This window comes from Sturnira hondurensis, unplaced genomic scaffold (assembly GCF_014824575.4).
Source record: "Sturnira hondurensis isolate 20B ecotype Veracruz unplaced genomic scaffold, ASM1482457v3 Scaffold0022566, whole genome shotgun sequence".
In the NCBI taxonomy this organism is placed as follows: domain Eukaryota; kingdom Metazoa; phylum Chordata; class Mammalia; order Chiroptera; family Phyllostomidae; genus Sturnira; species Sturnira hondurensis.
Window position 1 is genome coordinate 10,550,004 of NW_028095197.1, and position 24,100 is coordinate 10,574,103.

The 24,100-nt window shown below is 53.7% G+C and overlaps 1 protein-coding gene across 2 annotated transcripts in view; it reads left to right on the forward strand.

Annotated features, from left to right (window-relative positions):
• Positions 1-24,100, forward strand: part of COL15A1 (collagen type XV alpha 1 chain) — a 92,989-nt gene that overhangs the window by 22,099 nt on the left and 46,790 nt on the right. For both annotated transcript variants that reach the window (XM_037035897.1, XM_037035898.1), the window contains 6 exons: positions 10,561-11,108; positions 12,257-12,331; positions 12,990-13,070; positions 17,380-17,527; positions 20,847-20,956; positions 23,017-23,202. In XM_037035897.1, the coding sequence (XP_036891792.1) occupies positions 10,561-11,108; positions 12,257-12,331; positions 12,990-13,070; positions 17,380-17,527; positions 20,847-20,956; positions 23,017-23,202 (1,148 nt within the window). The remainder of the gene's footprint in view (positions 1-10,560; positions 11,109-12,256; positions 12,332-12,989; positions 13,071-17,379; positions 17,528-20,846; positions 20,957-23,016; positions 23,203-24,100) is intronic.

The window sequence follows — 24,100 nt, forward strand, 5'->3', positions numbered from 1 at the left end:
TGACCCAAATTGGATATTCTGAGAAGGTTTCATTGATTGCCAAGAGGAAAACAGAAAAGGCACCCACATCAGAGGGACTGAAACCCTCTGGGCAGGAAGGTGCGAGCAAAGCTCTGCAGTCCTTCAGGGAGGCGTCTAGGGAAGGAAGAGCGGCCATGGCCTCCACAGGCCCCAGGCAGGCCCCGCCCCCGTGGTGCCCCAAATCCAGCATCAGCTGCATGGAAGCGTTTTGGGTGGGTGCATTTTTGCTCGTTGGTTTCTCTTAGCTGCAGATTTGTTTCTCCACATGAGGCTATAATCGGAACCCAGTATATTAAACAAGTTAAGCCTGAGTAGCTTTGGTGTTAGTGTGTGTGTGAGGGTAGGCAGGTGTGTGTGAGTGTGCGAGAGCTTGAGAAAGTACCGTGAGTGAATGTGTGAGCACGTGAGTAGGTGTGAGGGTGAGCATGCAGGTGTCAGTGTGCATGAATGTGGGTGAAGGTGTGTGCTTTTGTGCGTATGACTATGTCTCAGTGTGTGTGACTGTATTCACAAGTGTGCTGTGAATTAGTGAGGCTATTGTATGTGTTTTTACACATGTGAATCTGCGTGTGAGTGTATGTGTGACTGGATGTGTGACAATCTGTGCATGCGAGTGTCCATGTGACTTGTGTGTGTGTGTGCATGTGTGTGAGGGGCTGACGGGCCTTCTCCTTAGCCTCCCACCCTCATGCCATGGCCCCCTCTCTGCCACACCCCCTCCGTGACCCTGGGGAATGCCATTCAAAACTCTCTGGTCCAGCTGTCTGTACTGGTGAGCCTGCCCTGCCAGCTTCTGGGTCCCTGTCCCCTTCCAGCAACCAGCCTGGCAGTTTACGGGAGCTGCGAGTTGCCAGGTGCCCCCTTCCAGGAGGTTGTCTTATGTTCCTACCTGGTGCCCCTCATGCTCCCCCTCCCCCAGCTTTCCATGCATTTTCCTCCCTGAGCCCTGGTGAGCCCTCCTGAGCTGCCTGCTGGGGTGATGACTCACTCCTGCTGATGTCATCGTCGGGACTCCAGGCCCTCATCACACTCAAAGAGTCTTTGTTCCCCAGATGGAAAAGGAAGGTCCATAAACTGAGAGCAGTTGACCACAAAGCTCTTCCCAGATGCCCGCAGCTGTGCATGCTGGCTCACACCTGCTGGCTTTAACCTGCCACGTGGTACACATCGTTCCCAAGGCGGTTCCCAAGGCGGTTCCCAAGGCGGTTTTGTGCCCGGGTGTCTGGACCAGAGGTTTGGGCTGGCGGCAAAGCAGGGGTCATGAGGCCTCACTACAGGAAGACAGCAAGACCCACCCAGGCTTCCCGAGGCTTGTGTGACTCCCACTGAAGCCAGTTTCTGCCCAAGGGGGTTGTGTGCATAGGTGTGTGAATGTCTAGGGGGCTGTGGTGAGCAGACCTGGGTCTCAGAATGAGGGAGTCATACCAGGCCCTCTCCGGGCTGGCCCCTCAGTTACCTAGTCCCTGGGTCTCCTTATTCAATGATATTATTCGTTATTTAAAGGCTAAGAGTTGGAGGGTGGCTGTGAGGGGAGCTGACAAGAGATGAATGCCTGGCCCAGAGTCAGCCCCCGTCCGGTTTAGCGAGGACTCGCTGGGCCCTGGGCATTCATGCTGTGCAGGGCCCTGTGCTAGGCACAGCCTCACTGTGTTGTGGGCCCGACGGGCAGGTTAATCTACAGCTCAGTGAAGTGAAGTGACTTTCCCAAGGTCACACACCAGTTAGTAGCAGACCCTGGTCTCAAGCCCAGGTCTGTCTGATACCAGTGCCCAAGGGGTTAACCTTTACCTGTGGCTTCCAACTGGGAGAAGGCCTCAGACTGACCCAGTCCAGGCCCTGGAAGTCTCTGAGTCCATGGGGCCAGGGGCCAGGGGCAGACCTCTGTCTTTTCAAAAGCTCCCCAGGTGACTCTGATGTGTGGCCAGGACTGGAATGTTCACACTGCGCTATACCACCTCTTCAGATTTGAATCCCAGTTCCAATCGCTTATTATCCTCATGGCCTTGGAGCTGTAAGTAACCTCTCCAAGCCTCAATTTTCTAACCTGTAAAATGGGGACAATAAAATTATTTACCTCATAGAGAAGCAGACGAAATGATTGGCAGAAAGCTCTTTGAAAAGTGCCTGGCATGCAGCAAGCCCGCAGTGAACCTTAGCTGTCGATGCTACTGTATCTTGTCACTCATCCACAGGTCACCCTTGTCTGGGGACTGAGAGATGGGTCTGCAAGGTCCATGCCCAGGGGCCCACCTCTCATCCTATCAGAGAAGGAAGGGAACTAACTGCCAGAATGAAGCAAGATCAGAGTGTTTGGAGGGAGGGATGGACAGGGATGATGGGGACCCGGAGGCATGTCACCTCTTCCCTCCCAGATCTCAAAGGAAGCCTGGGGGGCATGGTCTGTAATGGGCAGAGCCCGGCGTCGGGTCTTCAGTGCTGGCTCCTATCTTGGGGCCTCAAGTGAGTTACTTCCCTTCTCTGGGGCCCAGTTCTTTCCTCTGGAAATGAGAGAATAGTCCCTGCCTCACCTTCCTCTTGGAGGAGGGAACAGGTGAAAGGATGCTTTGGACAACGAGAGGGCGCTGGGTGGGTGCCTTCCTGCTGGGGCTCTCAGCTGGGCCCAGCTCCTTCCAGCTGCTGGGCAGGGCAGGCAAGCTGCCCGGCCCACACCTTGCCAGTCTCTGCCCACCTCCTGCTCCCTTCAAAACCATCCTTTTCTCAGTTTAGGCCAAAGTCCTAAGAGAGAGAGAGAGAAGCTCACACAGTAAGTTCATTGAGCAGGAAAATTCTTATGCTATATATGAAAACCGGAAAAGGGAAGGAGGCGGTCTAAGTTTACATGTAGAAAAATGCTCTTCTGTAGTTCAGAAAAATGGGCTCTTTCATTGTTGGCAAGCCCAGGTCCCCCTTCTAAGTTGGTCCAGGATTTTTTCCCTGGCAGGGAACAGTTCTTTTTCTAAGAAATGCATTGGTGGTAGGTTTTTCTAAGAACCTCCTGGAGCTTTATGGGGTGCAGATGGACCCTGTGCAGCATGGATTCTGCTGTGCCTACTTTCCTGAGAAGGGAGTCAGGTAGAGCCTGGGGCCTTTGGGGACTCCAGCCTGCATGGAGTGGTGTTTCATTCTAAGCAGAGCTGTGACATTTTCCTGGGAACATCACTTCCAGCCTCTGGCCAGGCTGCTCTGTCCAAAGAAGAGTGGGAAGGCCTGGGTTTGTCCCAATTGCAGTCATTCCTTCCAGGCCTGAAGGCTGTGGGCTGAAGAAACCACAGTTAAGGGTGGTTAGAGAGATCAGAACACAGACGGCAGATGAGGAAAATGCAGAACTGGAGACTCTCAGGCCTGGCAAGGGCTTTTGGAAACCATCTAGTCCAAGCCTCTGGTTTCACAGTCGAGGAGCCTGAGGCTCAGAGAGGAGCGGGACTACCCAACATCATACACTCAGCAGGTGGCCCTTTCCACTGCTCTGCACAGTATCTGAGAGATCACGATGGGAAAGTCGAGGACAATTTGTACATGGTCCCAGAGGCCAGAGGCAGGCCCAGCCATGGAGGTAGGAGCTTCAGGGAGATATGCCTAAGCTCACCAGGATAGAGAGCTCTGAAGGCAGAATTGTCCCGCCGAGGTTAGGGCTGCTGTGGGGGTAGTGAGCTCCCCAGCAGTGGAGGTGTGCAAGCATACACCAGATGGCCTTTTGGTGGGTGTATGGCAGAGGAAATTCCTTCTCTAGATGGTCAGCTGCTCTTTGTCTATAGAGTCTGGGCTCACTGAACTCCTGGCTTCCTGTCTCTCCAGTTAGGTAAGAGGAAGGGAACAGGCAGGCCAGGAGGTCTGATTTGGGGGCCACCTCCCTTTTGGGGGACCCAAAGAGAAAGGAGAGACAGTCCTGAGAAGGTGCCAGAATGTCCCCTCCCAGGCAGGACAACCCAAGAAGGAGCAAGGAGGAGGGCCACGGGGTCTTCGAGGCTGCCCGGCTCATGCCGGGTGGCAGAGGGGGTAGCAGGGACCCCCTCTCTCCCCAGAGGCTGAGGGCAGGAAAATCCAGGCCAGAGGGGCCCTGCTGTGGTCCCCAGGGCAGTCACTCCAACTTTATCAGTAAACCTATGGCCTGTTGGCTTCAGCCTTTAGCCATAGCAACATGGGGGTCCTCTGGACCTCCTGAGCCCTGTCCCCCATGGGGACACACAGGCCACTTGAAGCAGTCCTCGTGTCTCCTTAAAGCTGACTGAAGTGTCCTGTGGGTCTTCACAGCCACAGGTGGGAATGAGAGGTGTGGGGAGGGGCACCTTTTGTTTTCCCAGGCAGCTGATCAAGAAGAGGACAGAGGATAGGAGGGAGGCAGCATCTGGATTCTAGGGTTTTAGTCCTGGTTGCCCACAGCACCCTGTGTGACCTCAGACCTGCTCTCCTGGGTCCCTTCCAGACCTCTGTCTCTGACTCTCCTGTAGGGATCCCGGGCTCCCAGTTTTCTCAGGCACAGTCCTGAACCCCTGCAACTAAAGAAGTCTTCCTTGGGTTTGGTGGAGGTGCAGTTCTCCATACGACCGCCAGGGGCCGCTGCCGCGCATGAACCTGTGGTGTCCTCAGCCTCCCTGGTTCTGCCTCTGGCTTCTCGAAGTTCTTGTTGACCCGCAGCCAGAGGAACGCTTCTTAGCCCCTTCTGGCCTTAAATGCTAACAAGCATGAGCACTGGGCTTGGGTCCCAGATGTCATCTGTGAGATAGAGCTTTGCAAAGCCAGATATAGTTCCCTAGGGAGGCAAGGCCCCAAAGCCCAGGCTAGTCCCTGGTACTCTGCAGGATGCCACAGGTGGAAGGACTAAAACAACCCATTGCACAGAAGGGGAAACTGAGGCCCAACTGGGGGGGAGAGGCATTATATGTCCTGGAGTCCATAGCTGAGAGGAGGAACAGAGAGAAGTGTTCCACCAGTTAGTCACCTCCTCCAGGCAGGTTGCTCTCATCTTTGTGGAAGGAAAACCTGAAACCTGCCATGTGTGTTTCTTTGTTTCTGGGATTCTGTCCTAGTTTCCATGGAAACTGGCTTTGGACCCCTGGGAGGAAAGTCGCACCCTGTGGTGACTGCTCAGATTTTCCCCTTCCCGGTCCATCTCTAAAGCAGTCTGATTCCTCTCCTGGTGCCCTGGGGCGGAGCCGCCCCAGACATGTGCTCTGGAGCCTGAACCAGAGACTCCAGAGGAGTGAAGCCCAGAGGCATCTGTCTGTCCCCTTTTTTCAGGCCACATTGCTGAGAGCCTGCTCTGTGGGGCTCCAGCGTCTTGGGGCATAGCTGAGTGAGCCTGGAAATGTCCCGCTGCAAGACTATGGGGAAGGCTGTTGCTAATAGGAACAGCATGAGCACTGACAGAGACAAGGAAGGGGGGGTGAGGAGACGGAGCAGGGGGTGTCTTGACTGGAATTTCGACGTCGTTCTGAAGGTACTAGGGAACCAGGAAGGCTTTGGCACTTGGGAGCTGCATGAACAGATGACCGCAGAGATGCCTGGACCGTGGGTTCCTCGGAACCTGCATTCTAGGTTCAGCTCCACTGTCCCAGCACCACACAAGTCACGGGGTGGGGGCTTTGTACATGTTTTCAAAGTCATGAGCTGGGAACATGTGTCAAAGAACCCCCATTGTGAATAAAGTCATCCCGATGCATGAATGAAATGAGAGATGGAGACTGAGGTCAGATTCAGCCCCAGGAGCGGTTTGGAAGGCAGTGAAGATACATCGACCATGTCACAGTGGATATGGTCTGTGAGTCTATCTCATGTAACACCCTGGTACACAGACGGGGAAACTGATGTCAGCGAGGGAGAGCAGTTTGCCCAGAGCATAGTTAATGGCAGAGCTGGGCCTCCCCTCTGGAGCCCTGACTCCTCTGCCTGTGTCCTCTTGTTGCCCTGTGGCTGTGTGCATCCTTGGGGGCCTCCTGGGCCCATGGGCCCAGCATCGTGGAGGCGGCAGGGAGTGTGGACCTCCGGGGGATGGATGAACATGCGGTGAGGTCCTTGTTGGATTGGGACCTCGGGCCAGACCTCAGCAACCTCTACCTGTGTGCTGCGTGTTGTAGGAATATTATTTTATTCAACTTACACAATATCCAGTGAGATAGGTACTACCATCTGAGAAGTGTGGTGCCTTCCCATGAAGGGCCCTGAGGTTCTTGAGGCCAGGGCTGCATGATCAGCCCCCCATCAGCATGTCCCTTCCAGTCTGCCCCTCCTGGCTGGTAGGATGTCTTCCCACCAGCTGTGATCTCCATCCCTCCACCCCACCCCTTCCTGCCCAGAGCAGAGCCATTCCAGGACAAGCCTATGGACCAAATTGCTAGGCCTGTTTGTCTTGGCTCCCTGTCTTCTCTTCTCTCCCCTCCCTGGCGGCTGCCTGAGCAGGTGGCCCTCCTGCCAGAGGCCAAGGGGAAATGATCCAGCAGGCCCAGATGCAGCCCTGAGCATGGGTCACTCCAGGCCAGGGGTCACTCTCCGCCACAATACACCATGCCACGGGACCACGTGTGTGGAGGGAGGTGGGGGCTGCTGAGGGCAGGGCTGGGCTGACTTGAGCTTTCTCTGGATTTGTGGTTTGGCTCCCTCTGTGGCCAACCCAGTGGAAACAAGATCTGTCAACTGGTGCCTGCACTCTTGTCCTCCCTTACATTGTCTGAGGCAGGGGCTGTGGGAAGGGGCACTGAGACCTGTGATTCCAAGTCACCCCAAGGCAGAATCGCGCCTCCCCTGTCCCTCCTTGCTCCGTGCTGTGTCTGCTGCTTCCTGGCTGTGTCCCCTGGTGATGGATGCTCTTCCTCACCCATCTCCCTGTCTACCACACAAGGAGATTGGGTAGATTTGTGATTTTTTTTTAAGCAGAATCTCTCTGGGACTAAGAATCCCCAGAATTGCCATGTGGAAGCCTAGGCTAGGCTGATTAAGCAGGTGTCCTGGTGGGAATGTTTCAGCCCCTGCCCCCCTCTGTCCCTGGGGCCCCCACAGAGTCTCGGGCCCATTTGTTCCCTGTGGAACCACATGTTCTCCAAACCTGGAGCATCCCCTGCAAAGGAACCCCCCCTCCTGTTCTGAGGCGGTGGGGGATGGGGCGGGGGAGAGGGAGGTGGGGAAACTGGAGGAAAAGCTTCACGCTGGATTAAAGGGAGAGAAAGCGGGGCTGTCGGCAGGGTGCTCACAGTTTTGTTTTGTTTTTATCTTTCAACTGTGGAGGGGAGAATAGAAGTCTCAGTGGGGTGTTTGCTTTTACTTCTATTTCTTTTCACTCATTTTCCCCACTCTTATACAAAGATGGGCTATATCTGAGTAAGGAAAAGCAATAAATATATGTTTTGTAATGTCTAAAGGGGGGGGTGTCGAAGGAGTGCATGTCTTTAAAAATACTTGAATGCCTGTACTTTTACACCATATACGTGGTGTGAGATTTGAAAAGTAGAAAAGAGTATTCGGCAAAAAGAAAAGTACCTTGTCTCCCCCTTCCCTGGAGATAATCTCTGCTCTCGGTTTCTTGTGTGTCCTTCTGGAGACACCTGAACCTATATTTTAAAACACACTGTATGTACTTAATATGTACTAATATCTGTATTTCTAAGGATAACGATGCTATCCTGCACCTTGTTCGTTTTTTATCTAATACATCTTGTGCACTGTTTTATATTAGCAACTAAGGAATCACACCATTTAAAAGCCTGCCTTGCATTTTGCTGTACAGATACGTCAAAAATTTATTATTTTTTGACGCTTTCCAAAGAGGGGTATTTTGATACATCTGAATCCATGCTGTAATGCCTATCGTTGAACATGTTTTCCATTTCACGTGTGTAGCTGCATCTGTTAAAACAATGCACAGAGGTGCCGTTGCTGGATCACAGAGAACCTGTGCACTTGTAATTTGGGTCAGATGTTGGCAAAGTGCCGCCCCTGCCGTTCCAACCAGTTCGCGCCCTTGCCCCCACGGCATGGCGGCAGGAGCAGTCCCGGCTCCTCAAATCCTTGCCAATGCCATTATCCGATCTTTACCAAACTGATGGGGGACACGGTGCATCTTTGTGGCCTTAACTTTCATTTCTCTCATTCTGGGGGAGGTTGACTGTGTTTTCCTGTGTTTTGGAGCCATTTTTATTTCTCTCACGGTGGAAAGAATGTCTTTCTCTGCCCATTTTCCCCCTTGGGTTGTGCCCTCTGCGTATCCCTTTGCTGTGTGTGTCTGGGTAATTATTCTGTAGTCTGTAATACATGGAGCAAGTATTTTTGTCCAGTTTTGGGATTTTATTTGATACTGCGGGGATTTTTATTTTGCCCTTCAGAGCTTTTAACATTCTATGTAGTTAAATTTAACCAGATTCATCAAGGATTTTATTTGTGCCTTCTGGGGCTTGTTGTACTGAAAATTATTTTCTGCTTTAATGCATGTTCCAAACTGGAGGAAAAAACATTGGATTGAGAATCAGATCTGAGTTCACAGCCAGCAAACCCCTCCCATCTTTCAACCTCATTTGTGCCTTCTGTACAATGAGGGGATGGGACTTCATCCATTCGTTCATTTATTCATTAGCACTGGGTCGGGTGGTGGGATCACGGACATGAATGGCGTGGTCCTTGTCTTCATGGTCCAATAGGAAGAGAGGCCTGGTACCCAAGAGCACAAGGCAGTGTGCTGAGGGCTGTGGTGGGGGCCCTGGTGTGGGTCCAGGGGACCGGAGGGGGAGGATGAGGGTGTGAGGGTATGGGAGGTGAAACAAGGGATTTCAAGGATGGGTGGGTCTGGGCTGCGTCTTAATGACAAGGAGTTATTCTGGCAAAATAACCGGGTGGAGTGAGGCTGGGCAGGGTAGGTGACAGGGGGGAGCGTTCAAGGCGAAGGAGGAGGACCTGTGGCTGCACTAGGCCCTGGCGGACTGTGTGGGGAGTAGAGGGTGAGAAACAAACCTCGTCACTGAGTTGAAAAACCCCACAGACCTCTCCCGAAGCACCCCTCTCTGCCTTCCCTAAGTGGCGGCAAGAACACCCGCTGGTGGGCATGTAAAATGGCACAGCGGCATCTTACATGTCCTCACCACTTACCACGGAAAAGGGATGATAATTACCTGGCACGAGGGAGGCGTTAGCTCCAGCTAAGGAAGAAATCGTGTATAAATATATCAAATCAGCACATCGTACCCCTTAAAGGCACAAAATGTTTCGTGTCAATTATGTCTTGATTTGAAAAATGGCACAGCTGCTTCAGACATCTGAGCAGCATTCAGTGAAGTTGTGGATGCACAGCCCCCTTTCGCCCCATAAATGCACCCTCCTATGGTGGCGTGACCTGCACAGGTAGCCACGAGGAGATGGGTATCATAGCAGCCCTGGCTGGTGTAGCTCAGTGGATTGAGCGTGCGGGCCTGTGAACCACACGATCGCAGTTCGATTCCCAGTCAGGGCACATGCCTGGGTTGCAGGCCAGGTCCCCAGTGGGGGACACATGAGAGGCAATCACACATTGATGTTTCTCTCCCTCTCTCTCCTTCCCTTTATCTCTAGGGATAAATAAATAAAATCTTAAGGAAAAAAAAGAAAGCATGTAGTTTTGTGGCGCAATGGGAGCTTCATTTTCCACCAACAGAGAGCTGAACCCATCCATTACGGCTTATTTGCGCCATAGAGTATGGTTGTGAAAATAAGACCCAGAGCCACATGCCTCAACAAAGACAAATCTCAAAAACAGTGTAGACTGGAGAAAAAAACTGCTTGCCAACATTTATATGAGGTTGAACGACCTCACACCACGTCCCCCAGTGGCTGCCTCCAGGGTGTGACCGGGCAAGGCACTGGGGGGTCCATGACAGCATCTGCCAAATTGATGCCATTTGCCATTTTCCATTGATGCCATTTGCCATTTTCCATTGATGCCATATGCCATTTTCTTTCTGAAGCAGAATGGGGGACACAGGCTTGTTCCTCATGTTGTTCTCTTTTTTAAGATTTTATTCATTTATTTCTAGAGAGAGGGGAAGGGAGGGAGGAAGAGAAGGAGAGAAACATTGATGTGCAAGAAAAACATCAATTGGTTGCCTCTCGCATGTCCCCATTTGGGGACCTGGCCCGCAACCCAGGCACGTGCCCTGCCTGGGAATCGAACCAGTGACCTTTCAGTTTGCTGGATGATGCCCAACCCACTGAGCTGCCCAACCCACCCAGTCAGGGACCTCATATTGTTCTTTAAAAACTTTTACGTAATATATCTGACCTAGTATTTCCCCCAATTATTATCTCAATATATAATCAATGCAAGCATCATTAAGGATATATTTTACATTCCTTTTGCCAAACTAAGTATTGGGAATTTGCATTTTCTACTTACAGCCCATCTCAGTGGGGACAGCCCCCATTCCAGGCACTCATGGGTCACGCTTGCCTAAAGGCTATTATCCCGTCCAGTGCAGGGTTAACCCATGTCAGGCAGAGGCTGTATCAGCTGACCTCTAAGATGTCTCATTCCCAAACAAAGTAGAATGTGTGTGTGAAGCACGGCCTCTCTCTCCCTCCCTGCAGGACTGCCTTCCCAGGGCCCCGTGGACCTCACGGAGCTCATCGGTGTCCCGCTGCCCTCATCCGTGTCCTTCGTCACAGGCTATGGCGGCTTCCCAGCCTACAGCTTTGGGCCTGGCGCCAACGTGGGCCGCCCTGCCAGGATCCTCATCCCTCCCACTTTCTTCCGGGATTTTGCCATCAGTGTCACTGTGAAGCCTGGCAGTGCCCGAGGCGGCGTGCTCTTCGCCATCACGGACGCCTTCCAGAAGGTCATCTACCTGGGCCTGCGGCTCTCAGGCGTGGAGGACGGCCACCAGAGGGTCATCCTCTACTACACGGAGCCGGGCTCCCATGTGTCCCAGGAGGCTGCTGCCTTCTCGGTACCCGTGATGACCCACAGGTGGAGCCGTTTTGCCGTGATCGTCCAGGGCGAGGAAGTGGCCCTCCTGCTGGACTGCGAGGAGCACAGCCACGTCACCTTCCAGCGCTCCTCTCGGGCCTTGGCTTTTGAGGCCAGCGCAGGGCTCTTCGTGGGCAGTGCGGGAGCCACGGGGCTGGAGAAATTCACTGTGAGTGCAAGCCCTGCAGGTGTGGGAGGCCGCTGGACACCGCACCTCAGACCTGAGCAGCTGCTGCGCTTGCCACTGTTTGACCCTCACGTCCTCACAGGGGCGTGCACACGGGGCAGGAGAAACACTGGGTTGGAACCCAGCATGTGGATTTCAGTCCTGAGTCCTCAGGGTCGCCCAAGGGCTTAGCCAGTCCCTGGGTCTTCTGAGCCTCTCTGAGATTTCTCATCTGAAAGTGGGGAGGGCAAAACCACACCCCGGGGTCGTGGAGTCAAGTGAGAGAACCCGTGTGGAAGCAGTTGATTTATTCTAAGGCACCGAGAGCGGGTTTGTTAGGTGCCCCCGTGACTTCTCCCTTTGAACAGAGGCAGCACGTGCAGTAAGTTCCTTGGGGCTGCCACTGGCCAGAACGCCTGCGTGGGAGAGTTTCCCTCTCTCCTTTTGGGCAGTGGGCCCTGAAAAAATATCAGAACCCTGACTTTACTGCCAGTACAGGCTTGCGTGTAGGAGCCATTCTAAAGGAAATCGCCAAGCTACTGTGGTTATTCCCAGAGTCAGCATGAGGACCGACCTTGGGCTTACCGACAGGAGACAGCACCACGGGGCAGGGTTTGGGCTTATTTGTAGCGTGCGGGAAGACCGAGAACTTAAAGAAGTTAAAATCCAATTAGCAATTTTTAAACACTCGCTGTGGGCAGGCCATGGCCAATGAGTTGCTAGATGCCGGGAGAGGAGGTAAGTGTGAAGGGAGGGAGGCTGGCAGGCAGTTCTTCTTGAGACAAGGCCTTCCAGCCAAGCAGCGCCCAGCTACAGGTGAAAGGCACTCCATGTGGGGGCCAGCCCCTGACCAGGTGGAGGCCTGGGGCGCAGTTAGGAGGCTGCAGTGGTAGCCTGTGCTTGGAACTCAATGCTCTCCAAGGGACTCTCCAGGGATTGGGGCTCAGATTTTCTCGGCTCTCGCAGAGAACCCCCCCTAAATGAGAACAGGCCAAGGGGTGGCTTGGCTTCCTTGTCACGGCCACCAGGCAGCGCATTCTCACACCGCCCTGTCCCCGGTTCTCCTCTGTCACCCACGCCATCGTGTTTTGGCCGGTAGTTGTGCCCAAGACGTGCAGGCCGTGGCTTCTGACCCCTGTGCTTCCCCCCAGGGCTCTATACAGCAGCTCACCATCCACCCTGACCCCAGGACCCCAGAGGAGCTGTGTGAAGCCGAAGAGTCCTCGGTGAGCCCCACCCCCCCATCCTCCACAGTGGGCTCTGCAGCCAGCCCGGAGGCCGGTCTGCCGGCAAGGGCTGGGTGCCCAGGCAATTCCTCATCCCCAACGTCACGGGGCCTCTACGTTCTCTCATCTTGGCTTGTGCTGCCTCAAGTTCTATTTTGGGCTTTTTGGCTTTATTTTATTATTTTTAAGAGCTTGGTGGTCAGTGAGGGGGGTGGGCATGGCGGTGTTTCTTCTAAGGTGTTAGTTTTTTTTTTTCCGCCGCTGCAGCAGCCAATGGCCTGGCTTGCAGACTTCCTGCCAGGAAAGGGTGTCAGGGTGCTAAAGTCAAAGCCAAAATTCTCAGACACCCTGAATGTACATTCTTATAAAAGTGAACCTAAATTTAGCTTTTATGCTTGGCAAATGAATCCGTTCCTGAGTTAGCAGTGGGGTTGCGTTTTGTTTGCCTGAGCAGTAAAATGTGGAAGGAATTAAAAAGCACAACCAAGCGTGCGCACCTCCTCAGTTTCACACTGTGTGTGTGTCTGTCTCTTTCTGAGACACATGCACACACGCACATGCACATGCGCACGTGCGGTCCTCCACGGGAGGCCTGTCTCTGGCGTTCCCGGCGCGCTCCGCTTCCCCTTTACCTGGCACCACCTGCCTCTCCACACAGGCATCGGGAGAGGCCAGCGGGCTCCTGGAGACGGCCGGCGTCGCCGAGATCTTAGAGGCCGACACCTACACTCAAGCCCCGGTGAGTTCTGGGGAGCCGTGCTGTGTCACCTGGGCCAGCTGTGAGGGGGCAGAGAGTCACTGGAGAGTCCCAGAGCCCGGGGTCTGACGTGTCTGTTCTCAGACCGGTGACTTCCGTCGCCGGGCAAGTACTGGCTGCGGGGGCGTTTTTCGGCATCCCCACGCTGGGGAACACGGGTTCCCGGGGAGGCCCCTGTGCTGCGGCCGGCGGGCCGGCGGGCGGGCGGGAAGGCGGCCCAGAGGCAAGTCTGGCGCTCGATTGCCTCGCAGCTCTGTGACCTTGGGTGACTTGCTCGGACACTCTGGGCCTCAGCTCCTCTTCACCATGAAACAATAACCAGAGTCCTATCTCAGAGCGTCACTGAGAGGGTTCCACGAGGCAGCGCTGGGCCAGGTGTCAGACCCATGCCTGGCACGAGGGCTGTGGCCCTGAGCAGTGGCTACTGAAACATTTGCTCGGGACTCTGGCTGTGACAAGGAAGTCAGGGCCCCCGCTCCTGGAAGGTGCCAGGTCCTCCCAAGAGCTCACTTCTGACTCCATGGGAAAGCAGGTCACCCTCCAGGGCCCCAGGCCTCCTCCGGGCTGGGAATGTGCCCCGTGTCTGAGACAGGAGAGTGGTGTCAAGAGCACTGAGTCAGACTCGGGAGACACTGAGGAGCCTGCTGCGATGGAAATAGCCAGAGGCATCTGAGTCACCGCAGACGGAAGCTCTGGAGATCTCCGGAACTGGTCTGGCTCACTCTACAAACTCACGTCTGAGAGCGGAGCAGACACATGGCAGAGTACGCCGGGGGAGCAGAGCCCTCCGGAAAATAGGCAGAGGCCATCAATTATAGACCTCTGGCAACAGCTGTGTGGGCGGGCAAGGACAGGGCCATGGTCTGTTAGTGCTGGAGGGACTGAACGGTCACCTTTTTCTGTACAAGGTGTGAAAAGGCACCCTTTGTACAGACGGGCAAGCTGAGGCCCCGTGAGGAGAAGACACCGGCTCGAGGACACGTGGGAAGAGCTGGGGCAAGAGCACAGGTCCCTTGATGCCCTGTGCAGAGGCCAGGCCGTGACTCTGAGCTGCTGTCCTGGGGGGCATTGCAGAAGTCCATCCCCAGGGCAGCAGCCTGTTCTTGGGCAGCTTGGATGGAGGAAGTTGAGAGCTGGTTGCCTCCACAGTGACTGCTGTGGGCAGTGTGGCAATCTTGTGTACCCATCCATCAACCCTTGGCCACTTCATTGGCATGTCCAGGGCACAGAGTGGTGGTCACTTGGGCCTCCTAGTCCAGTGCTGCCCACCCGGTGCACCAGTTTGCAGCTAGGAGTGAGACTGACTCCGGCAGAGATGCCCAAGGTGGGACTGGGAGTGGGACAGGAGAGGGGAGTGGGGTTTGAGAGTGAGACAATTGCAGGGGTGGGGCCGGTCAGGGAAGGCTTTCTGATGGACGGGTCATTGCAGCTGGCAGCTTTGGACAGAGGTACAGACATGGTAGAGAAGGAAGAGGACTGGCGTTTCTCAGTACCCATTGTGTGGCTGGTGCTTTGTACGTATGACCTAATGCAATCCTTGCAACAACCCTGCAAGGGAGGTGGACTCTAAGAAGGACAGGGTGGCTGTGTCAGGGTCTCACAGTGCTGGCATCAGGACCCTCACCTGGCCTCCTCTCCCCAGCCAGGGTCCTGCAGTATAGGGCAGATGTGGGTGCATGTTGCAGCTGGGAGTGGGTACGGCATAAATCCCCAAAGTGTCTCAAGAAGTGAAAAAGGGATCTGTTGGACTGTGGCCCCCAGGGCACCCCGAACCCTCTCCTTCCTAGATCCTTCAGCTCCCTTCTCCTCAGTGGTTTTAAGAGAACTGGTATAGACCGCGCGTGAGTCCGGCTCTGCCTCTCACTGCTGTCCACCTGGAGGTCGACCCATCTGGTCAGGATATCAGAATCCTGACCAGGACTCTGCAGAGCCCTCGCTTCCTCTGGCTGCCTGTGCAGGGCCGGGCGTGTTTTTCCGTTCATTCCCCAGGGGATGCACTGAGGCACAGAGGACTGTAGAGTTTTGTCTGAGGCTGCCCAGTGAGTAGGCGGTGGGGCCAGGTCCCCGGGGAGGGGACCAGGTGTCCTCAGTCATGTCGCCTTGGACCTGGGACTTCCCCTTCCACCGTCTCCTTTCTGGCCACCCCTCCAAGGTGGGGGGATTTCCTGATTTCTCTCAGACACCCCCCACCCCGGTCTGGCTTCTCTCTTGGAATGAATATTACTTCCCTGTCCGCACCCTTCCCAGCTGCCACCCTTCAAGACACAAGCCATGACCAGTGCACTGAATCAGAGACTGAAAGAGCCAGCCCCTCCTCTCCTCCTTCCCCATTTAGGGTAGGAGGCCCTGCTACTGCTCTCTTTCCCCTGCTAAGTCAGCCTCTGCTGACACACCATTCCATTTCTGGAAAGTTCTATCTGATGCTGTGGTACAATTAATATCCCTATAGTTTTCCATTCTGGGTGTGCACTAAAGTTGTGTGTGGGGAGGGGAGGGGTGTGGGTGGCAGGAACAGAGGAAGGCAGGGCTGAGAGCAGGGAAGGAGACTTGTGACTGGGCTGCCTCACAGGTGTTCAGGCTCCGGAGGTCTGGAGTGAGGTTGAGAATCTGCGCTTAGAAACAGTTTTGCAGGCGATTCTCACCCAGGGGCAGGATCTCTTCCAGCTCCACCTCCATTCTCACCGACCCTCAGACCCACCCAGCACTTTCACCCTCGTCCCTGCCTTTGCTCCGGGGTTCTGTTTGCGAAGGGGGACCTTTCCTGCCCCCTCTCTGCCTGGCCAGGGTCTCCTTCTCCTTCAGGATCCAGTCCTCTCTCTGCCTGGACAGGGTCTCCTTCTCCTTCAGGATCCAGTCTGCAGCTCCCTGTTGGAGGCCATTGCTGACCTCCCTCCCTGCACTTGGCTCTCACTTCCTCTATCCCACGCGTCACTCACATTCAGTCACAGCTTGTTGTGTCTGGGTCTGGGTTTGTGTCTCCCGTAGTTCAGCCATTTGAGGACAGTCACCCTGTCTTATTTATTCATTTCCCTATCCCCAGGGATTAGCCAAGGACCCAGCACACAGTAGGGCCTCCGGAAGGCTGTGTTGAATGTGAATATGGGTTCAGCAAACCACCACACTTTTAACAATTAAGTCATAAGACTCCCCATGTCTATTTTGTCACAGGCCACACTGGTCCTCCATCTATACTAACCCCTGAAAGCCATTTGCAGCTGCCTGTCGGGGCAGGGTACTTGGCCCTGACCCTGACCACCAAGGGTCAGCTCACCAGATTCACACTCTGTCCTCGACCAGGGATTTGTGGCTGCCTTGTTGGGAGTTTTCCAAATGCAGTTTTTGGCTGATGGACTAAGATTTTTGGCTACGTTATGGGGCCTGTAAGAACCCTCCTTATTCTGATGGACCAGAGGTTCATCGTTTATACACGAGGTTCTGACACCGTGGAAATAACTTTCTGCTACTAGTCAAACAAGTGAGTGATAGCTGCAACCACAGATTAACCCTGAAATCTTCCTGTCTTAGTTGTTTCTTGTTCATGCACATCACAGGCCCGACACTGGTCAGAGGGATCCTTCCATTCACTCCCAGCCCCTTGAACTCAGAGAGGGTTGCGGCTGTTTGCACAGTGGCTTGCCCTGGGGCTTGGGAGCTGCTGCCTGGGAGTGACGTCATGGCCCCTGCTGCCCACCACCCCCCATCGGAATTTCTACCTAGGTCGTTGACCTGCTCTATGTTTCCAGCTGTGGGAGGGTTTTGTTTCTTTTTTCCTAGTTGGTAAAGTTAGTTGAGATACTGACTGGCTTCGGAAAAGCTACGGAGGAGCTGAAGTGTCCTAGAAAGGAAAGCACACCCACCTTTGATTTTCAGAGGAATTCGTGCCCAGTGCCCACCTGGGATTGGTTTACATAGTGCACACCAAGTGCAGCCTGCTTCATTCATTTCTTCACTCGTCTCCTCATCTAACAGATCTTTACTGAACACCCCTCTCCCGGCCTGGGAGGCGGGCACGTGGCCTCTGTGCTCAGAGAGCTCAGGCAAGCTCAGCAGAGTCTCGCTGCAAACCGAACAGAATTAAATTGCCCTTGCACAGGCCTCTCGCAGGCCCTGGCTGGCTCAGTGATTGCCCAGGTACTCAAAGACGGGTCTGAGCTTTCTCCTGGGTTTGTTCAGAAGACAAAATCCAGTCACTCTGTGGCTGGATTACTTTCTCCAGGGATTTCGCTGCCATTTTTTTTTCTGTTTTCCTGGCAAGTAAATCCTTTTGGGTCTCATTTTTTTCTTCCTTCAGCCTAAAGAAGAAGAAGTTGAACCCATAAACACACCTCCAACTCCATCGCCTCCCTCTGAGGACGTGGAGCTTTCTGGTGAGCCTATGCCAGAGGCGACCCCAGGAACCGCCAATCTGAGCGCCATCCTGCACAGCGGCCCTGAGCAAGGCAAGTCCTGGGTGCACCTTCGCGCAGGGCGGGTTTTTTTTTTTAATTGAGGATGACTGTGAGTCCAGCTGGGCGACATATGGAATATAGAGCATCTCACTTAACCTAGTGCATTTGACAAACAGGTGGGGAAATCGAGTCACCCAGCTGCAGCTCCATGGCTTGTGAATGGCGAGCTGGTTTTTAATCTTGGATAGCTGGCCTTTCACTCCCCGAAGTCCACCCTCCTGAAGTGCCTGAGGTTTAACAGGAAAGTTTGTAATAATTGTTGCTGCTCATTCAATACCTACTAGGTGCCAAGTGTTTGCAAACTGCCTCTGCAAACTCAACCATACACGTCCTGGTTGCTTTTATTCAATATTAGCCAGTATTTTACAGATGGAAACACCAGTGCTTGGAAGGCTAAGCGACGTGCCCACAGTCACAGGGCCAGTGAGTGGTGGGACAGAGCCAGTGGTGCTCAGGCCTGACTTCCAGAATCCCCAGCCTTCCCGGCCTGGCCACACACTCTTTGATTCTCAGAGGGTCAGGCCATCTAAACCACTGTGGGGCACACGAGGGGAAACCAACTGATGACTGGGGAGGGGCAGACACCCAGGAGGCCAGTGGCAGGCCCCGGGTGTGGTCTGGCCTCTTGACTCCCCATCCAGGGCTCTGCTCCCTGCCCAGCCATACAGAGGGGTACCGGCAAAACCCCGTGATCTGACATCATCCCTCAGACGGCAGCTTGACAGGTGCTCAAGGCTGAGACAGGCCTGTATTTTCTGCCCTTCATCAGAGGGGTAACCATTTCAGACTGAAGTTACGGCCAACACCAGGGCCCCAAGATTTCGGTACAAGGTCAAAACACAGCCCAGACGCCCACCAGAGGGGCTGGCTGAGTAAATGGTATTTCATTCCTACGTGTAGCCCTGAAACTGCTGATATAGCAGATGTAAGGGCCCAGGGACACCCTCGTGGTGTGCTCCCTGACAGGGGGGCCTCTCCAAACTGTATGTGTGCTGTGACCCTAATTTCAAATACATGTTATTTATATTTACACCTGCCCTGTAGAATAATGTGCGTGTGCACTAGAATAATATACAACAAGAGGCTCTGAGCAGTGATGTTTTCTGGGTGGTGGGACTGTGGGTGGTTTTAATTTTCTTCTTCTGTGGTTCTGTAGCTTACATATCTTTTACAGTCTTACATATTCTTTTTACTTCTGCCATCAGTAAATGAATGTTATTTTAATAACGAAACTTGGGAAGTCTGTGGGTAAGAGAAATATGTAGAACTGAATAGAAAAACAATTGTACAATAATTTAATAAAGTCACAGTCCGGCCGAGGAGCCAGGGTGCTGCAGTGGAGAGACGGGCGGGCCGGCCAGGCGCAGACAGTCTGGATGGAAGCCCTGCTCAGCCACCTCTTCGCTGCCGGGCCTGGGGCAAGTTGCTGAACTTCTCCAAGCTTTAGCTTCTTTAACTGTGCACTGGGACTGTTCACAATTTCCCCTGTGGACGGGAGGGTGTGGACGTGGTTTATGAATTGCAATGCTGTTCTCCTGGGAGGAATTGGGATTTCTGAGGATGGGCAAGGAGGGGCAGAGGCTGCAGGGCCCTGGGTGAGGGCCTCTCCCAGGCGGAGGGGTGAGTTGAAAGGAGGTGGGAGCCAAACCGGGCCTGGGACCCAGATCCACACACAGCTTGCCTGTTCCCTGGGTTCAGCCAGACTCCTCTGGCAAACAAAAGACCAAACGAAAACAATGGAGCTGGCCAGAATGTTCTCGTTCTTCTTGTTGGGTAGAAAGTCTAGATGGTGAGGGAAGTGGTTCTGAACCCTGAGAGTCCTGTCTCTGGTAGGGAAAGCCAAGTAATAGTTTTATTTGCATTCCCCTGACACCATCTCGTCCCAGGGCACATACTACCCCCAACTCCATCCTCCAAGGAGTGGGGACTCAGATGCCTGGAGTCTGACCAGCTGCTTGCACAGCGCCCCCTGGTGGTGGGAACAGGGAGGAAGCAAGAGAGTGATGGGATGTGCGCAGGCAGAGTGCTTTGAATGAGGCAGTGCCCCCACCGCCCCACCGCACAAACTGTTCATAGCAGGAGGCAAGCGTGAAAACAGCACATGTAGAAATGTCTGGGCGTGGGGACAGGTCAACCTGGCTTCACGGGCTTCTCCTAGCCACTCACTCTCTGTGGGGCCTGTTTCTCCTCTGCGGAATGGGGTTAATAAACAAATTAAGGCGCTAATGTGCAGATCAGAGCAGGACACACATGCCAGGCTGTGATAGTGTGACCGGAGACGTGGGGTCCTGTCCCTGCTCTGCTCACCAGCTGCGAGGGGGCGGGAAGGCCCTTGCAGGTAGGTCAGACGGGCCAGCAGAAAGATGAAGCAAGCAGAGAGATGAGGCATGCTCAGCCTGGAGCCCAGCCTACAACCGACTTTCACTCATGTTAGTACAATGTCTTTTTCCCTGCGTTAGGACTCCATGTGTTTTTTAAATTGCAAAAGAAGTATGTACCTGTGGTAACAGTTTAGTCAATGCGGAGTTGTGTAAACCAAGGTAAGAGTAGTTTCCTCTCCTGTCCTCTGGAGGAAATCAGTGCTAAGTGTTGTGGTCTAGCCAAGAGCATGCTGTTTATCTGCATACACACATGTTTCCATACATGTAGCTGTATGTTATGTGTGCTCTACGACTGTGCTAATTATATAACGTTGATAAAACGTGTACACTCACACATAGCTCTCCACCCCTCACACACACAGAACCGCCCTGACAATGAGCGTGCACCGATCGCTAACTCTGCACCAGGGGCTGTCCTGGAGGCTCTTCTTGTTTTCATTTGTTTGATCCTTGTAGCACACAGCCTTCAGAACAAGCCTACGAGATCGGGATGTTCCCCACTTTACAGACGAGGACCCTGAGACACAGGTTAAATGACTGGCCACAGCTCACCAAGTACCAAAGCGGGCGTCCAGCCCTGCAGCTGGTGACAGTGACTGTGATTAAAACCATGTGTCCTGTGGCCTTCCGTTTGCTCAGCCAGGCCCCACGGTGGGCGTCTGGGGTGTCTTTTGACCTTGTACCTAAATCTCGCGGCTCTGGTGTTGGCTATAACTTTGGTCTGGAATGGTTCCCCCGGTGAAAAAGGGCAGAAACAGAGCAGGCTGATCTCAGGCCTTGGGCACTTGGATTTGTTTGTTTGTTTGTTTGTTTTAATTTTCTCTTAATCTTGTATCCTGGGCATCACTTCAGGTCGGTCAGGGAAGAGGTACCTCTTCCTTCCCAGGACTGAAAAGCAGTTATTAATCTCAGGGTTCTTGCTTCCTTAGGGTCTGGGGAGATCCTGAATGTCACACTGGAGGGGGCTGGTGCGGTGGAAGGGGCGCCCCTTACGGACATGGGCTCGGGGGATGGGGCCTTCCTTCACGTCACTGAAGAGGTGAGTGAATGGTAAATTCCCCTTGATAAGTCAGTGGTAAGTTTGTTTACGTGTTTCACACTTGGTGGCAACTTGTGTTGGGCACCGTGGAGACACCAGAGGGTTTTAGGTGAAGGTGGTGGTGACTGCCTCCCTCCTGCTGGGACAGAGGAGGCAGGAGACCCAGGGACCCAGGGGCTCTCAGGGAGGCACCAAGACAGGGGGAGGAGACGCAGATGGTCCTCACACCTGCCTCGGGGTGAATGCTGGGTCCTCACCATGGTGCCCGCCGCCTGCCCAACTGTCCAGTCGTGAAGATGCACAGCCTCTTCTGCTCTTGAAGCCCCATCAGGAGAGAATCAGATCAACTGCGTGTATGTCCACTCTGTGGTTGGGTAATTGGCTTTTATAACCATAGAACCAATTGTTTTTATTGTCACCCGAGGGCATTTTTTTCAATGCTTTTAGAGGAAGTGGGGGGAGTAGGGAGAGAGAGAGAGAAAAAAAAACATTGATGTGATAGAGAAATGTTGACGTGAGAGAGAAACACCAATTGGTTGCCTTCTTATACATGCCCTGACCAGGAATCGAACCCATGACCCTTTGGTGTATGGGATGATGCTCCAATCAACTGAGACACACCAGCCAGGGCTGCAAAAACCAAATTTTAAAGTGCTGGACACAGTTGGGTACCAAAGTAAAACAAATGTGTTTTTCTCACAATGGCCTCTGCTAGAACTCACAGGGTCAGCTCATTCTTCCCACCGTCCTGAAATGAAAACACAGACATCCTCATACTCTTCCTCCCTGTCACTATGCGATAGCAGCCTATTTTCACAGATATTTTCAAAGTCCAGTCCAGCATAATGCAAAAAATGCAGTTCCTTTGTCTCCCAAATTCCAAGGAATACATATCCAGCTCACCAAGTGGGTTGTAGTGAGGACAAGGGAGGGGAAAAGCCACAGCACACTTAAAATTTCCTCCAAATGAATTCTTGCTCTCTCAAAATGAATTCTGTTCTTTTTCTTACACAGCCTGGAGGCAGGTGATGGGCTAATGCTGGTGGAACTGATTTCACTTCACTGTCTCTTAGCATGTCCAACATAAGTGGCCTGGTTCCTTCATTTAGCAAGTAGAAGGTAGCTGATGACTGTGGAATTGTACTTAATTTGTACAATCAATTAGTTAATTATACTTCATTATAAAGCCCCTTGGGACTTGAGCTAAAGTTGCATCCGAAAGAGTCTCATTTTAAAATCTGTGACATCATCCCCTCCCTGTTTTATTTTATTTGTATTTTTTTTGGGGGGGCATGCAGTATTCTGCAAGGACTTAGTATGTTACATGAGAAAAGGGCAGTTGTCAATTAAGTCTAGGAAATGCTCCACTTTACACCTTCCCCACAGGCTCTGAGAAGTCCTGCAGCAAGGAAATCTGTCCAGTCTCCATCAGCTTTCAGTATCCAAACGAGCTGGATTGGTTGTTTTGCAAACCAAAACAACCCCAAAGTTAAAAACAGCCGCCACCATCTTGGAAACTGAGATAAACATAGTCAGTTTGCTGGCACCAGCAGCCAAATCTGCCCCATGTCCTGCACCTGCTGTGTGACCTTCGGAGAAGGCTGTGTGCCCCGAAGGAAACAGTCGCAGGGAGGGAGAGGAAGCAGGCATCTAGCCTGAGAGGGCGGAGGGCAATGGGGCTGCTGCCTGCGCGCCTCGAAGCGCTGTCGTGAGCAAAGACATTCAACGTGTTCTTCGGGCCTTGGGACACGCAGGTGGGAGAGGTCACAGGGAGGCAGACTCACCTAGATAGATGTCCCAGAGCTGGAGCAGGCTGACGCAGGAGGCAGTGACTCCTGGTCTCTGGTGCGTTCAAACAGGTGCCCTGCACCTGCTGCTGTCCCGGATGCTGTGATTCTGGGCTGGTCCTGGGGCTGGGGTGAAGTCCAGACAAGAACGTGCGTGGAGGGAAAGAAGCTGCTGAAATGCAAGTTGACAGGCAGTCTGTTCTCCCTGGTACAGGCCCGTGGGTCAGGGCTGTGTTTCCAGCGACACTGTCCCTCCTGATGCCTTTGTTTCAGGGTCCACGCACTGAAGCAGGTTTGGCATCAACAGCGGCAGCCGAACAAGCCGAGGTGGCTGTCAGCACTACAGCGGAAGCCGAGGTGACCGTCAGCACTGCAGTGGAAGTAGAGGCCAGCAGTGTGCCCACTGTGGGGCTGGCCCTTTCCATGTCCACCCAGGAACCTGGGGAAGAGGTCTCTTCAGTAAGTAGCTTGGAGTGCACGCTCCACTTCGCCTCCTTCTGGGAGACGGTGGGCATCTCACATGGTAGCAGTCACTGGCCTTGCTCATCTGTTTGCAAAATGCAGAGCTACAGCCTAGCGGGGCCAAGTTCGAGTGGACAGTGATTCAGAGGCTGAGTTGTCCATTGACTCATTCAACAGATGTCGGTAGGGGGCTGCACTGTGCTGAGCACCAGGTAAATGAGGTAGATCGCCTCCTGGTGACGGAGGGTGAGAGGTACAATAAAAGAAGCACATGGGGCTCTGGCGCACCGAAAAGGGGGCCAGGACCCAGACTCCTGGGCCCAGGGAGCCTTCCTGGGGAACGGGAGCTGAAGGTGAGACCAAGGGATGTTTAGAAGTGGCCTAGCAGATGGCAGTGAGACAGGTGATCCAGAAGGTGGACCAGCAGGAGCAGAGGCCTGGAGACATCAACAGGAGCCCAGCAAGACCTAACACCCTGCCCGGCTGTGGAGGGAGGAGTGAGTGACTGAAGGCAGGGAAGCATGGCTGAGGGGCCTCCGAGTCCAAGGAAGTCATAAGAAAGAGCCTAAGAGCGTTCAGCAGAAATAAGGAGCTGCTGAGGGTGTTAAAGAAGGAATGACGTAGTCGAAGTAGGTTTTAGGAAGGTTGCCTGACCCCGAGTGGAGACAGGTTTGGAGAAGCCAGCCTGGAGCAGGGTGTGGCTCAGAGGATGTGTCTTGTTCCAGGTGAGGGTGGTGTTGGCTCACTCTGGGTTGGGGTAACGCTGGCAGATCCTGCCAGGATTCCTGGTGAGTAAAGGTTAGAAGAGTAGGGCATGAGTTGGGTCTGTCACAGTGACCATTGGTGACCTTGGGGAGGGCAGGCAGAGGGCACTGGGCTAGGAGAGTGAGGCGAG